This window comes from Mizuhopecten yessoensis, unplaced genomic scaffold, assembly GCF_002113885.1.
Source record: "Mizuhopecten yessoensis strain PY_sf001 unplaced genomic scaffold, ASM211388v2 scaffold4539, whole genome shotgun sequence".
Classification (NCBI taxonomy): domain Eukaryota; kingdom Metazoa; phylum Mollusca; class Bivalvia; order Pectinida; family Pectinidae; genus Mizuhopecten; species Mizuhopecten yessoensis.
The window spans coordinates 15,858-31,527 of NW_018405597.1; the positions used below are offsets into that span (position 1 = coordinate 15,858).

The 15,670-nt window shown below is 34.7% G+C and overlaps 1 protein-coding gene across 1 annotated transcript in view; it reads right to left on the reverse strand.

Moving 5' to 3' along the window:
• The window catches only part of LOC110449265 (neuronal acetylcholine receptor subunit alpha-10-like), a gene marked incomplete at its 5' end in the record, with an annotated part of 62,941 nt that overhangs the window by 10,199 nt on the left and 37,072 nt on the right, over window positions 1-15,670 (reverse strand). The window contains one exon of the mRNA XM_021496015.1: window positions 8,018-8,062. Within this exon, the coding sequence (XP_021351690.1) occupies window positions 8,018-8,062 (45 nt within the window). The remainder of the gene's footprint in view (window positions 1-8,017; window positions 8,063-15,670) is intronic.

The following is a 15,670-nucleotide window of genomic DNA, read 5'->3' on the forward strand; positions in this document are numbered from 1 at the left end:
TTTTTTTTTGCTGCATTTGACATCGCAGACCATATTGAACAGGTGATCGACGATGTCAAATGCAGCAAATATTTTTTGAAATGTTGATCATTCTGTTTGTTTACTACTTAAATGAAAACACACAAAACGTTCTTCAAAAATACATAACTGCTAACATTTTTGTTTGCTTTTTAGAAGATAACCTGAGGAAACGACATCATTATGTCAAGTAATCAATTAGAATAAGAACACCGCATAGCTGTCAAAACTGACGACATTAAAGTAAAATGTGGCGCCAAATATAACAGTACTTATCATCGCATTTCTGTATACAGTGACCTTTTCGTCCTCCCAGATATTTGTAAAAATCAAATGAATAAGAAAAACAGTTTCCCGTTGAAACCACTTGTATCTCACTCGTATGGAAGAATATAACATGCTGACACGTGAAAAAATGTCGGTATTCTACTCGTAAGATATCCATGGTGATAAACGGGCAACCATTAACTATCTCCAGAACAACAATTTATCAACGTAACACATCTTCAGATAAAACTGTGATCCCTTTGGACCTATCCGAATGACGTTAGAGTGTTGAAGAATCAACCAGACTTGCCATGTTTTACGAAGGTTTCATATAATCTCCGTGATTTCATCTTGATGAAAGCTCGCCAATACACACTTGATATCAGTTTAAATTCCCCCTTTGTGAAGTGAATGTTACCTTAAATAACATGAGCAATACTGAACAGGAAATACGGACGTGCGTCACATGGGGATTGGTCATCAATTTTGTAGCAAAAATAATTCTCAAATGTTTATAAATTTAAAATTATTATTAAAAACGTATTTATTTTGAAATTTATCACCATCAGATATCTCTTAACCGCGGCAGAATAATCAGGAACTAGTTTACCACGACACCATGAGACTAATTGCAGCCATTTCACCCTGCAATCATATCTTGTATACTGCCGCGATAGTAATGAGTCCCTCGATCATTTCAAGAGATAACATGTATACGCGTATTAATCTCTTATCAATGAAGCTCGAATGGCATCCCACAGGCACATGATCATCTAACCGCACGTGCAAGGGTCAAAGATAGCATTTTAAACGCCGGCATAGAAGTAAGGGTTGACTAGTACTTTATTGAAATGATAACATGTACAGAACAATACTAAAACAGGGAATCTTGTACTGAAGTATAAAACAGCAAATACATCGTTACGAATTGAAAAGTATTTAGTAAAGGTTTATACGAAAAGAAAAGTAGTTTTGTGATACTATCTGGTACTATGACTCTTTTGTACTTGAGAATTGTAAAGGTTTATGTCTAAATCAGTGATGGTATGCAACCGTTCTGTTCGAACATATTCACATGTCTTAGAGATTTATTTTAACTACTTGACATATAACCGTAAGGTTTTCAAATATGCATTTCTGTCCTTATATTTATCTGTCTTTATTGTTTATTTAGTACATTATAAAACAACAGTTTTATTGTACGATGGTTAAATATTTTTTAGGAATGTTGGGTGCTCATTTTTTTATGATTTACTACTAATTGGCTATATTGTACGATACTGTAAACAAATTCATATCAGCCTTCAAAATTTTGTGTTAAAGATCACTGTGCCGCTGCAGTCGTTTCGTATATACAGTAATGACCTCCCTTTAAGCCCAGTCACACCGGATCGTACGATCGTTCGACTGGTGGCAATTTGGCGGAGGTACGATCAATCGGCAATGTTTGCTACGATCTCAATTGGCGACCGTATACTGCGATTTTCTTAAGATTGGTGGTAGGTCATCGTAAGACTGGTGGTACGAGTTGGCGACCGATCACCAACGATTGGAAAAGATCGATCGCAAGATCAATCGTAAGTAATCGTGCGATTAGTCGTGGCTATCAGCGACTGATCATAGATTAATCGTGACCATCTAGGAGCGTTCGCGCGAGCGATTGCAAACAATTGCAGCAGATCGAAGCCAGTCGTGCGATGGTTCGCTCGATCAGATATAAAGGTTTGTATTCGGAGCCTAAAATGCCACATCTGCCCTGAAACACTTATCAATAATCAACTTTTATAATTTTCGATATCTTAGCGCATCAAAGAAAATGCAGAAGGCCCAGAAATATCAATATCAACGAAAAAACAGGTTTACAACACACGTATGAGAGCATGCTCATATCGACTTCATCCGGTTTACGTGCGAACCGCGCAAGCTTATATTAGAAATCGAAAGAGTTTGTGAACACGTCGCCCTTTAATTATTACTTGTTATCTTGGTACTTTGCTCCGTTTGTTGTGAGCTGAGCTTATTCTGTAGTAGTAGCCATCTTGTATTTTAAAATACAAGATACAAGAAACTTTATTTTGCATATCAGAGCACCTCAACACATAAACACTCAATTGGTATATTTTGTTTGTTTATTTACTCAAGTGGATTGCCTAGGTACATTCATAACAAAGAAAGTTTCCAGAAAAGTTTTGCTAACCATTGATTCGAAGAAATTCCGAAGCATACGTATGAAAAAGCACAGAGACCTGACAATTTGTTACGGCTATATTTGTACCTAAACTAATGTGTTCAGAGTAAATTTACATGTTTTTAGGCGTTTTCATCGACTTTCGGTAAAAAAAAATGCCACCCCCAATATGCTTATATATATTTACTGAAAGTCGTTCTAGATCCCTTAACATCTTACATTACTCTGAACACCAGGTCCCTGTGATGAAAAGTACATCAGTCGTCCGCTTGGAAACCACTAATTCAACTTGCCTACACTATTGCACAAGTTTATCTACTCCGGTAATAAGTTTACATTCATTCAGCATGTCGTATACAAATATGTTGAGTTTCTGTTTTAGCCTCAATTTGACCTATATTTTGAGTTTCTGTTTTAGCCTCAATTTGACCTATATTTTGAAGTATGAACGGGTTTGTTATCTCATCATGATAAAATGACTATGCTGAGTTTCTCATGATGCAGGAATTAGCATTTTGCATCGTACGGATCATAATTGCATGGCCCCCTGTGTAGTTGAAAATAAATTATATCACGTCGCTTAAGTACATGCAAATCTTTTCCAACATTGAGCTATTAGTGTCGTTTTTTCCTGCATTATCACATAGATAGTTAACACTTTTTTTTATATATTTCTAGTTGCACACATGCGGAATGTATCTTTATTGCACAGAAAACCAATTAAGCTCGATATTTCTTATCGGCAATCATAAGAGAGGCCATTCCAAGGAGTTCCTCTACAGGAATAAATCTAGGGGTGCACGAAGAGGATACTAAGAAATCAGTTATTACGTCGCCAATAGTTTTGGTGGGTAGAAATACATCCTCAAGCGCGCGTTGGGGAAAACGAGTGCTATCTTTGACGTCATTACAAGAAAAATCAATATTTTTTATTTTCAATTATATGCAAATTTTATATTCTGCAAAACACGTTACTGATAATTATTTTGAAACATTGTTTAATTTCCTTCTCTGGCAATCAAACGACACAACTGATTTGAACAAAAACAATGTCAAGAAATAGATTAGCTCACGTGACCATAACGTAAAATGGCGCTAAAATGTGTAGAACCCGTTCTCGTTTCAAATAATTGATATGAGAAATGAACAAAAAAAATACAAACAAATTTGACTTCCGGATACAAGGATACACAAATGTGATTAATTTGTCTGATAATGTCTGAAGTGCAGTATCGAATTTGTCATGGACCATCTTCAAAATTGGCGTGCAACTGAAATAGGAATCATCGGCTGTGTAACAAACTCGCTGTACTACTGGAATGAGATTTTTCATATTTGAAATAAACCTGTTGGTATCACTAGGGTAAGATTCACCGGATATGTTATAAACTGACTTTATCACTTTCGTAAAATTTGCCAGGTATAAAAACTAGGTGTTAACAAACAAAACGTGACAGCAAGTTTTGATTTTTACTTTTGGTTCTATTGATTAAGCATACACTTATGAAAGTAACCACGAACTGGAAACTTATTAAACATATAAGTGAAATAATTCTTCCCCGTCATTTGTTACAAGAAATTAGTTTCGTCCTCAATGTCGTTAACGATGCAACGTACACAGATGTTGAGATCAAGGAACATTTCGATATCGACCCGTCTCTATCACAAGTCTATGTACACAGATGTTGAGATCAAGGAACATTTCGATATCGACCCGTCTCTATCACAAGTCTATGTACACAGATGTTGAGATCAAGGAACATTTCGATATCGACCCGTCTCTATCACAAGTCTATGTACACAGATGTTGAGATCAAGGAACATTTCGATATCGACCCGTCTCTATCACAAGTCTATGTACACAGATGTTGAGATCAAGGAACATTTCGATATCGACCCGTCTCTATCACAAGTCTATGTACACAGATGTTGAGATCAAGGAACATTTCGATATCGACCCGTCTCTATCACAAGTCTATGTACACAGATGTTGAGATCAAGGAACATTTCGATATCGACCCGTCTCTATCACAAGTCTATGTACACAGATGTTGAGATCAAGGAACATTTCGATATCGACCCGTCTCTATCACAAGTCTATGTACACAGATGTTGAGATCAAGGAACATTTCGATATCGACCCGTCTCTATCACAAGTCTATGTACACAGATGTTGAGATCAAGGAACATTTCGATATCGACCCGTCTCTATCACAAGTCTATGTACACAGATGTTGAGATCATGGAACATTTCGATATCGACCCGTCTCTATCACAAGTCTATGTACACAGATGTTGAGATCATGGAACATTTCGATATCGACCCGTCTCTATCACAAGTCTATGTACACAGATGTTGAAATCATGGAACATTTCGATATCGACCCGTCTCTATCACAAGTCTATGTGCTGATACCATCTTTGAAAATTTCCCGCATTTGAAACCAGTTATCTGTTTAATTTTCCTACATTCACTTCTAAGCAGATAATTTAAATTGGAAATCACGTGTTAATTTCTCAATTACATCCAACTTAATATCCAAGAATGCTATTACACTTACACCAAGAGTGATTTTGTTTTTGCTCAGAAAATTGAAGCATCCTATATAGCTTCTGATAATAATGAGGATGATAATAATACTGGGTGGTTGGGTGGTGCAGTCGATATTGCACTCGCCTTTAACTAAGGCGGCCGAGGATCGATTTTCCGATCGAACGTGAAAAGGTATGGGTTCACCTGCCCGACCGAATTGGTTTTCTCCGGGTACTCCGGTTTACTCCCACATTAAGACACCCAGCGTGCTAATTACATCCGGTTGGCAAATACATTTTAAAGAAAACGGTGGCCAACTGAATCATATTTATTGCTATTAATGTACGCTCAATGTTGAATCATTACGTCTTTATAAATACAATTTTTTTTAAGTTGAGGCCAGGTGTAGAACACTTCTCATGTCATATAACGACATCCATTCTCTTATGTGGGAGGAATGCTTGGAAAAAATCAGAATTCTTCAAAGTGAAATCTATACAAAAATACTAAACAAAAAGGTACTTAAAAAGGTTTATTGATAATCAGTACTAGGAAGAATTTGTAAGAATTCGAATATCTTCTCACAAACTGAGTACTGAAACTGGTAGGTATACCGAGATATTGAGAACAGAAATATAATTTGTTTGTTTTGTGTCTTTAAGGATAAACTGTATGTGTCTTAAATGATGTACCGTAGAAGATGGACTTCATTTTGTTTTAAAAAGTCCGTTTTTTGCCGATTCACGAAAGTCCTTCCTTTAACTTAGCTATATCCGACACAAGTATGTATATGTACAAATATAGAAAAATTATTCATGAAAAAGACGACAAAATGTATAAAAATAGGTCAATTGTATCTAGTGATTGTCAGTAATATATTAACATGTCCTTATTATAAAATGTTATTATATTGCTAAGTACATTGTTTCTTAGCTAACTTCTTTTTCAGGTGTGGCTATAATGCACAGCTGAGAAAGGACTATTTAAGTAAATATATTCAAAACTATTCTATACCAGACACAAATAATTTAACACATATTTTATCTTCTGACAATATGCAACTTATACTTGACTCGTGCTTATATATAAAACAGTCACTTAACTGAGGAGTGTGGGCCTGGCTTCTGTGTAAGTTTATACATTGTTCACTATTGCAGTTTATTTGTATATTTGTTGTTTCAATATTTGCCTTCAAGTTACTATGTGACTATAAATGAGCAATACAATTATTGAATTGAATTGAATTTCCTAGCAGTACAATGTATCACCCTACACATCAAGGCATAGGTGCAGATGTGTTGTGTATGTTTGATGTTGTTGTTGTTGTTGTTGTTTTGTTTTCTGTCATGTTCCGCTTGATTTATGCACTATTGGCGAACTTTATAAAGTACACGATAACGTACTATAAATGAAGTTCAACTTGAAGGAGAGTTCCTGCAATTCAGTTGTTTTCAGCAAAGTGTGCTCTGTAGCTAAACATGCTATCCCGTCGCGATGAAATCATCCCGTTCGAACTCGTCATGACCGATGGAATTCGCGTAGATATAATTCTACACAAAAACTATAACATAAACAAACTCTGGTATGAACTTTAAAGCTATCTGTACCATTCCGCCTGATCTGTACTTAAATGCCTATTCGAACATGTTTGGTATACTTATATTTGTGTATACGATATAAATATATCTATATAAAAATAGAAGTTAAGGCGTACGAGAAGTTCACGGCAGGACACCTACTCCAAAGATTAAATGTACTACTCCCGACCGAGGAACCTTTACCGCGTGGTCTGTTGGGGTTACAATTTAGGTCACAGTATTATTATCATGTGTGTTATGACAAATATGAAAACAGTATGGAAAGAGAAAACAGGTAAAACATAAAGGAAAAATACCTGTGCCAATCCAAGTTCATCATGCCAATCATTGTCTATCTGGCTAGCTACCTCACCCTATTAAACATAGTTGTTTTTATTTTTTTAATATTTTATTTTTTGTTAAACCAACTACAGAAGAATGTCTTATTTTTCTTCCTAACACAACGATAAGGTTACATGTACCTAGAATAGGATGGATAAACAACACAGAAAGAGTGTCTAGCGAGTGCTTTGTAAACGTTGGAACAGAGAGTGGTTATGTTTAGCGTATATTTCGCGGATTTTACTGCTTTTCATATCCAAAAATGACTTTTACAAAACAGGTGATCTGGGTTTTTGGTTATTTGTTTTTGTTTTTGTCTTTAACTCTTTTTCCTTGATTGTTCATAAGTGTCAGATGTATGCAAATAAAGAAATAAAAACAAGATAATACAATTGCATTATTAAACTCAATTAAAAATAAATTAAAAATTTAAACGTATATATAACTCTACATTAGTAATTTGGGGAGGGGGCAAGGTTGCTCGGAGGATAATTAACATACTGCCATATTAAGAGCTAACGCCACTTTTCACACGCGGGCAGTCCCCTCGAGCAGACGATTTGGTAATATTTTTACATAGTACTATATTTCAACTCCAACGAGTTCTCCGATGGGGGTTGAACGCTGGACATTATGGTATCAGGCATATCTCCTTACATACACAACACACTCGTGCAGCCTGAGACTTCATGCTGAACACGTGTGGTATCACATTTAAATCTCCTTAAGCGATTATATGCTATTAATTATGACATCAAACTTAACTATAAATATGACGTCATTTCATCGTTACATTACGTCGAATATTTGCATACGTTCTTTGTATCAAATTAATGAAACGCGCTGATATAAAAAAATAAATAAGGTTCATTCATATAAGTGATAAGTCCTTTTATTGCAAAACTTTCTTGCAATGCAGAATGTGACGTCATATACAATATATATTATTTACAATGTGTAGTACATACATGGTACGGTACCATGTTGCGTTCCAAAGTGTGACGTCATAGTAAAGACTATTGAAATGACGTCACGAACCTTTTGTCAACATATTACATCAATAAACAAACACACAAGGGTTTAGGTACTCACCACTTCCAACCAAACATTCGTTGTCAGAATCTGATTTTTCTCATCCTGAAATATAAAACGAAACAATACCGTTGAAAAGAATATACGCTACCCAACTGTGTGTAATATGATTACAGAGAGATAGAAGATAATTATCATTTTGTATTGATTTGTCATTTTCATAACGATTTAAGGCATAGATTAATAAAAAAATACATATACTATTACAGAAACCCCTCCATTTTTAAATTAATACAACTCCTTAGTATAAAAAATGATAGAGAGCTATCCAATTAAGGAAACTATTTATATCTAGCATGTAAAAGACGTTAGTTGTAGGTTTATGTATTGTGGTGTTTCGTAACTGTAATGTGTTCATTAAGTCTTGTTAGATTTCGGAATGTACATCTTTGAACAGTGTCTTATGCATATTGTGATGTCACTTTCCTGTCCGTTCTATTATATTTCGCAAGAATGTTAGTATATGTACATGTAAATATGTATGTCCTATAAGCCTAAGGGCTTTTGGTTAATACCGAACCTGAATCTGAATAAGTGAAATTTGTCTCGTTTTAAAATTAATTCTATTATAAAAACTATGCAGAAAAAAAAATGTTTTCTGTGAGTGTTTAACATGCTCATTCGTATAAAAACGTGACTTTGTATGATTATTGTCATTATAACTGCATACAAAAATATTAAAATTAAATATATATATATATATATAGATGGATGTTAATTTAGACTTCACAATTTAATAACATACATGAGAAGTCATTAGAAGGTTTGAATGATAACACTGAAGTAATTAAAACTCTCACAAACCACAGGTATAATATGTAAGGTAGCATACAACCTTAACTCTAACACAAATAACAGGTATAATGTGTTATGTAGCATACAACCTTAACTCTAACGCAAATCACAGGTATAATGTGTAAGGTGGCATATAACCTTAACTCTAACGCAAATCACAGGTATAATGTGTAAGGTGGCATATAACCTTAACTCTAACACAAATCACAGGTACAATGTGTAAGGTAGCATACAACCTTAACTCTAACGCAAATCACAGGTATGAAGTGTGAGGTGGCATATAACCTTAACTCTAACACAAATCACAGGTACAATGTGTTGGGTAGCATACAACCTTAGCTCTAACACAAATCACAGGTATGATGTGTAAGGTGGCATATAACCTTAACTCTAACACAAATCACAGGTACAATGTGTTGGGTAGCATACAACCTTAACTCTAACACAAATCACTGGTATAATGTGTAAGGTGGCATATAACCTTAACTCTAACGCAAATCACAGGTACAATGTGTTAGGTAGCATACAACCTTAACTCTAACACAAATCACAGGTATGATGTGTAAGTTGGCATAGAACCTTAACTCTAACACAAATCACAGGTATAATGTGTAATGTAGCATACAACCTTAACTCTAACAAAAATCACTGGTATATTGTGTAAGGTAGCATATAACCTTAGGTCTAACAAAAATTACAGGTATAATGTGTAAGGTAGCATATAACCTTAATTCTAACACAAATCACAAATATAATGTGTAAGGTAGCATACAACCTTAGGTCTAACACAAATTACAGGTATAATGTGTAAGGTAGCATATAACCTTAACTCTAACACAAATCACAGGTATATTGTGTAAGGTACATGTAGCATAAAACCCTAACTCTAATACAAATCACAAATATAATGTGTAAGGTAGCATACAACCTTAACTCTAACACAAATCACAGGTATAATATGAAATGTAGGATGTAACTTTAACTCTAACACAAACGATAAGTATTATGTGTAAGGTAGCATATAACCTTAACTCTAACCCAAATCACAGGTATAATGTGTTATGTAGCATACAACCTTAACTCTAACACAAATCACAGGAATAATGTGTTATGTAGCATATAACCTTAACTCTAACACAAACGATAAGTATAATATGTAAGGTAGCATATAACCTCAACTCTAACACAAACGATAAGTATTATGTGTAAGGTAGCATATAACCTTAACTCTAACACAATTCAGGTATAATTTGCAAGGTAGCATATAACCTTAACTCTAACACAAATCACATGTATAATGTGTTATGTAGCATATAACCTTAACTCTAACACAAATCACAGGTATAATGTGTAAGGTAGTATATAACCTTAACTCTAACACAAATCGCAGGTATAATGTTTAAGGACAAATACAATCTAAACTCTTACACACCCCTATGTGTAATGTGTAAAGTAACATATACCACTAACTCTTACAAATAACCACCAGCATATAGCTTAAACAAATCATCACAACTACACGTATAAACTGTAAGGTAAATGTGATGTAGCAGACATTTTAGTGGAGAATTGATTAGAGATTTTGGAATGCACCATGTTCTACGAGTTATTGCGACTCCAAGAAATAATAAAATATATCATAAACAATGGTGTAAGTCTTTAAATGTGTTCATTTTAAAATGAATGTTGCAAAAAGTAGGTATACCTTTCGATTTAGATTTAAAATAGCTCAAAATCAGCCCTGCTTGGAAATTAAAAAATGTTGATATTTTTTTTGTTTTTTTTGTGTGAATGCCAAATGTGTCATGCATGCACAAAAAGTACTGATACCATAGTTAATTAAATTAGTCACAGACAAATATTGCCATTTAGCTATTTGTAGTTTCTTTCTTCAAAAAGGCAAAAAAGAAAATCTTTTCAATCTGAGAGTGCTTTTAAGCTTCATATGATAATATTCAAAACAATGGTTGAAAAAACACTTTTTTTTGACAAATAAGTGTTGTTTTGAAATAGTGCTAATTTCAGACACGCAATGTGACGCTCAATGTTACACAAGAGTAAGATATTACACCTCAAAGTTTGCTGACTATGTCATAAATTTTCTTTGTCAAAATGGGATTGACGAAAATGGAAGATTATTCCCAAGTAAGATATCCATGTTGTAAATCAAATTAAATGCACCTACTCCAATACATTGGGAACAAATTATAATTGCAAGATACCGAGACAACCCCTGGTAAACAGATGGTCGGCCATAATTGAAGCGTTGTAATATATACTGAGATCTATGGCGGTGGTGTACGGGACTGTCTCGACAGAAGTTTTAGTTTAAGACGGAGACGAACATCCGGGTTTAGTTTTAAACATATGTATCAGTAGGTTGTATGAAAAGATAAAAAAAACTCAGGTGTACCGATAGGTTAAACTTTAATATTAACATAATCACTAGGATGAAATATTTGTTAAACCCCTTCTCAAACGAGGCTCGCTATAAAAATCACTTGTTGCAATGCATTTTTGAAGAATTACAGTTGTTAGAAATTTAGGTTTGTAGAATACATCACAGGTGCAAGTTACTCTAAGCTAGAAAAACTCCTTTTTGGGGGTTATTGCCTTTTCTTCATATAGACGGGAGAATACTCCAAGTAAAAAAACTCCCTGTGGAACTCTTCTTTGCAATTTAAATGATGAATTGGTACCCTTTACCTTAAATATAATGTAGTGAAATCAGCATAAAGTTATTCATAATTGTCTTGCTGCTATCTAGTGGTTTTTATCTAAATTCAACTGTTAATGTTTAAAAAAAGTAACAAATAAAAAAAAATAAGTAACAAATAAAAAAAAAATATCTTTTACACAAATTTTGAAACAATTTTTTTCAGCTTATATTAAGTATTCCTGTTGACCCGGATGTAAGCGCACATATGGCTTAATGTAGCAGGAAGAATTCAATGTGTCCGGAGAAAACCCACGTGGTCTCGCAGGTGACCCATGACCTTTTCATATCTGACCGGGACAGGTGTTATATCTATTATTAATTATATAAGCATTTGCTTATTTGGGGGGGGTATCTTCAGTTTCTTTTCCGCTGAGTGCATAAAAATAAAAATGAGCATCTGCTGGTTAAATATCTTAAACTGGACAATGGCGTGTATTTTGGTTTCAGTTAAAGCAATTTTTAAAATATCACACTTTAAACTTCAATGTGCTGTAACACTAAGTATACATGATACAGACGATCACAGGGCAACACGACCGCTTCTACGGGGATGTTTTGTTGCCATTTCAGCAGTGTGACGTGGATGATTGTGGTTTTTTTTACATATTCTAATTGCTAGGAGCGTTCATATCAGAATGTACGGTTACGCAAAAATAATAACTCTATACCACGATTTGCAATCTAATTCAAATTCATCTAGGAGACATTTCAAAACATAGTTGTTAGACACGTGTCCAGGTTTTGTATTAGACTTGAAGCAAATTCAATCAAAACCGAGCAAGCTTTAGCTTGAAACTGTAATACAATTAATATAATCGATGGCTGTTATCTTCCTCTGTTTAACTACTGCGACATATTCATTTGAAAATTGTAGTTTCTTGTCAGGGTTTTTAATATTTCGCTGATTTTAGAGTTGTTTTTGAGGTTTCAGTGGCAATGTTTAATTTAACGTGCAAAGAAATGTGTTGAAGACGAAATTGGAATAACAATGAACAGAAGAGGTCCTTGTTAAAAGGGATTCCATTCATAAAGGAAATATTTAAAAGAATATAAGTGTTTTGGAGGGAGTTGAAGCATTGCATCAATGCATGGCATTTTAACTCAAGGTAATTATATACCATATTATGTTATATGATATATCACAACACAAGTAATAACATAACAAAATATCACAACAAAGGACTACTTGATCACAAAATACCAATATTTTACGCAAAAATACAAAACTAAAATAGCACACACAAATATTTCAACTTTACAAATTAAAACACAAGAAGATATAAACAATATAAAAATGTGACACACCACAGCACGCCACAAGAACATCAGACATTAACGTCACACAACACATCACAATCCCAACACCAGAATATATAACAATACAATACAACACATTAACGTAACACAACACATCACAACACCAGAATGTATCACCATACAACACATTAACGTAACACAACACATCACAACACTAGAATATCTTACAATACAACACATTAACGTCACACAACACATCACAATCCCAACACCAGAATATATAACAATACAATACAACACATTAACGTAACACAACACATATCAACACCAGAACATATTACAATACAACACATTAAGTTAACACAACACATCACCACACCAGAACATATTACAATACAACACATTAACGGCACACAACACATCACAATCCCAACACCAGAATATATAACAATACAATACAACACATTAACGTCACACAACACATCTCAACACCAGAACATATTACAATACAACACATTAAGTTAGCACAACACATCACAACACTAGAATATCTTACAATACAACGTATTAACGTAACACAACACATCACAACACCAGAACATATTACAATACAACGCATTAACGTCACACAACACACCACAATCCCAACACCAGAATATATAACAATACAATACAACACATTAACGTCATACAACACATCACAACACCAGAATGTATCACCATACAACACATTAACGTAACACAACACATCACAACACCAGAATATCTTACAATACAACGTATTAACGTAACACAACACATCACAACACTAGAAAATATCACAATACAACGTATTAACGTACCACAACACATCACAACACCAGAACATATTACAATACAACACATTAACGTCACACAACACATCACAATCCCAACACCAGAACATATTACAATACAACACATTAACGTCACACAACACATCTCAACACCAGAACATATTACAATACAACACATTAACGTCACACAACACATCACAATCCCAACACCAGAATATATAACAATACAATACAACACATTAACGTCACACAACACATCACAATCCCAACACCAGAACATATTACAATACAACACATTAACGTCACACAACACATCTCAACACCAGAACATATTACAATACAACACATTAACGTAACACAACACATCACAACACCAGAACATATATCAATACAACACATTCACGTAACAAAGCTTATCTCAACACCTGAAAATATGACAAAAACAACACAAGATCATAGAGCATCAAAGAGTCATATTACAACAACATCAGTTTGAACACATTATCAGATTATCAAGTTTTGCCACGCAAAATCATTTGAAACAACAGACATGAAAGTGGAAACCGTTGGTCAATTTGATTATACAGTAAAACCACTTAACATTTCGTAATCTGAGCATCATAGTTTTATTTTACCACATGAAGAAATAGAACATGGGAACAATTATCACGACTAGTCTAATTAAACTTTTCTATGAGGCGCTCAACAGTCGGGGTCTCTGAAAAACAACACTGCAATACTCGATCTGTTCTATAGTTACAGATGAAAATGTCAACACAGCATCTGTAGCAGGAATCATGCCATTTAGTTCTACGTCTAATTTAAAGTAATGATGAAGCGATTAAAGTGCCTGTTCTAACGTCTATACCCGTTAGAGATTACACCCCGGGAGTCAATTGTATAAACGCGATGCTGAATAAACCTTCACTGGTATTGCCTCCGAGAGCGCACGTGCCGGCAGCAATCAATTTCACTGGAGTAGGTATCAACTGTCAGAACTGTAAGTAACGTCATTTCCAAACACTGTTTAATTATGTACATGTAGCAGAATATCGTCCGAGTAACTATCCTTCAAAAATTGGAATCAGAGGAGCGTCCCTTTTAAACATCAGTCTATGTACGTATAGCAGAATAATTGGAATCAGAGGAGCTTCCCTTTTAAACATCAGTCTATGTACGTATAGCAGAATAATTGGAATCAGAGGAGCGTCCCCTTTAAACATCAGTCTATGTACGTATAGCAGAATAATTGGAATCAGAGGAGCGTCCCTTTTAAACATCAGTCTATGTACGTATAGCAGAATAATTGGAATCAGAGGAGCGTCCCCTTTAAACATCAGTCTATGTACGTATAGCAGAATAATTGGAATCAGAGGAGCTTCCCTTTTAAACATCAGTCTATGTACGTATAGCAGAATAATTGGAATCAGAGGAGCGTCCCTTTTAAACATCAGTCTATGTACGTATAGCAGAATAATTGGAATCAGAGGAGCGTCCCTTTTAAACATCAGTCTATGTACGTATAGCAGAATAATTGGAATCAGAGGAGCGTCCCCTTTAAACATCAGTCTATGTACGTATAGCAGAATAACTGGAATCAGAGGAGCGTCCCTTTTAAACATCAGTCTATGTACGTATAGCAGAATAATTGGAATCAGAGGAGTGTCCCCTTTTAAACATCAGTCTATGTACGTATAGCAGAATAATTGGAATCAGAGGAGCGTCCCTTTTAAACATCAGTCTATGTACGTATAGCAGAATAATTGGAATCAGAGGAGTGTCCCCTTTTAAACATCAGTTTATGTACGTATAGCAGAATAATTGGAATCAGAGGAGCTTCCCTTTTAAACATCAGTCTATGTACGTATAGCAGAATAATTGGAATCAGAGGAGCGTCCCTTTTAAACATCAGTCTATGTACGTATAGCAGAATAATTGGAATCAGAGGAGCGTCCCCAGAGCAGTGTTAGTAACGTTCCTTCAAAAAGTGGAATCAGGGCATTGTCTCTATTAAACATTCGCATATGTACATGTAGCAGTGTGGCGTTTCTATAGTAACTGGAGCTG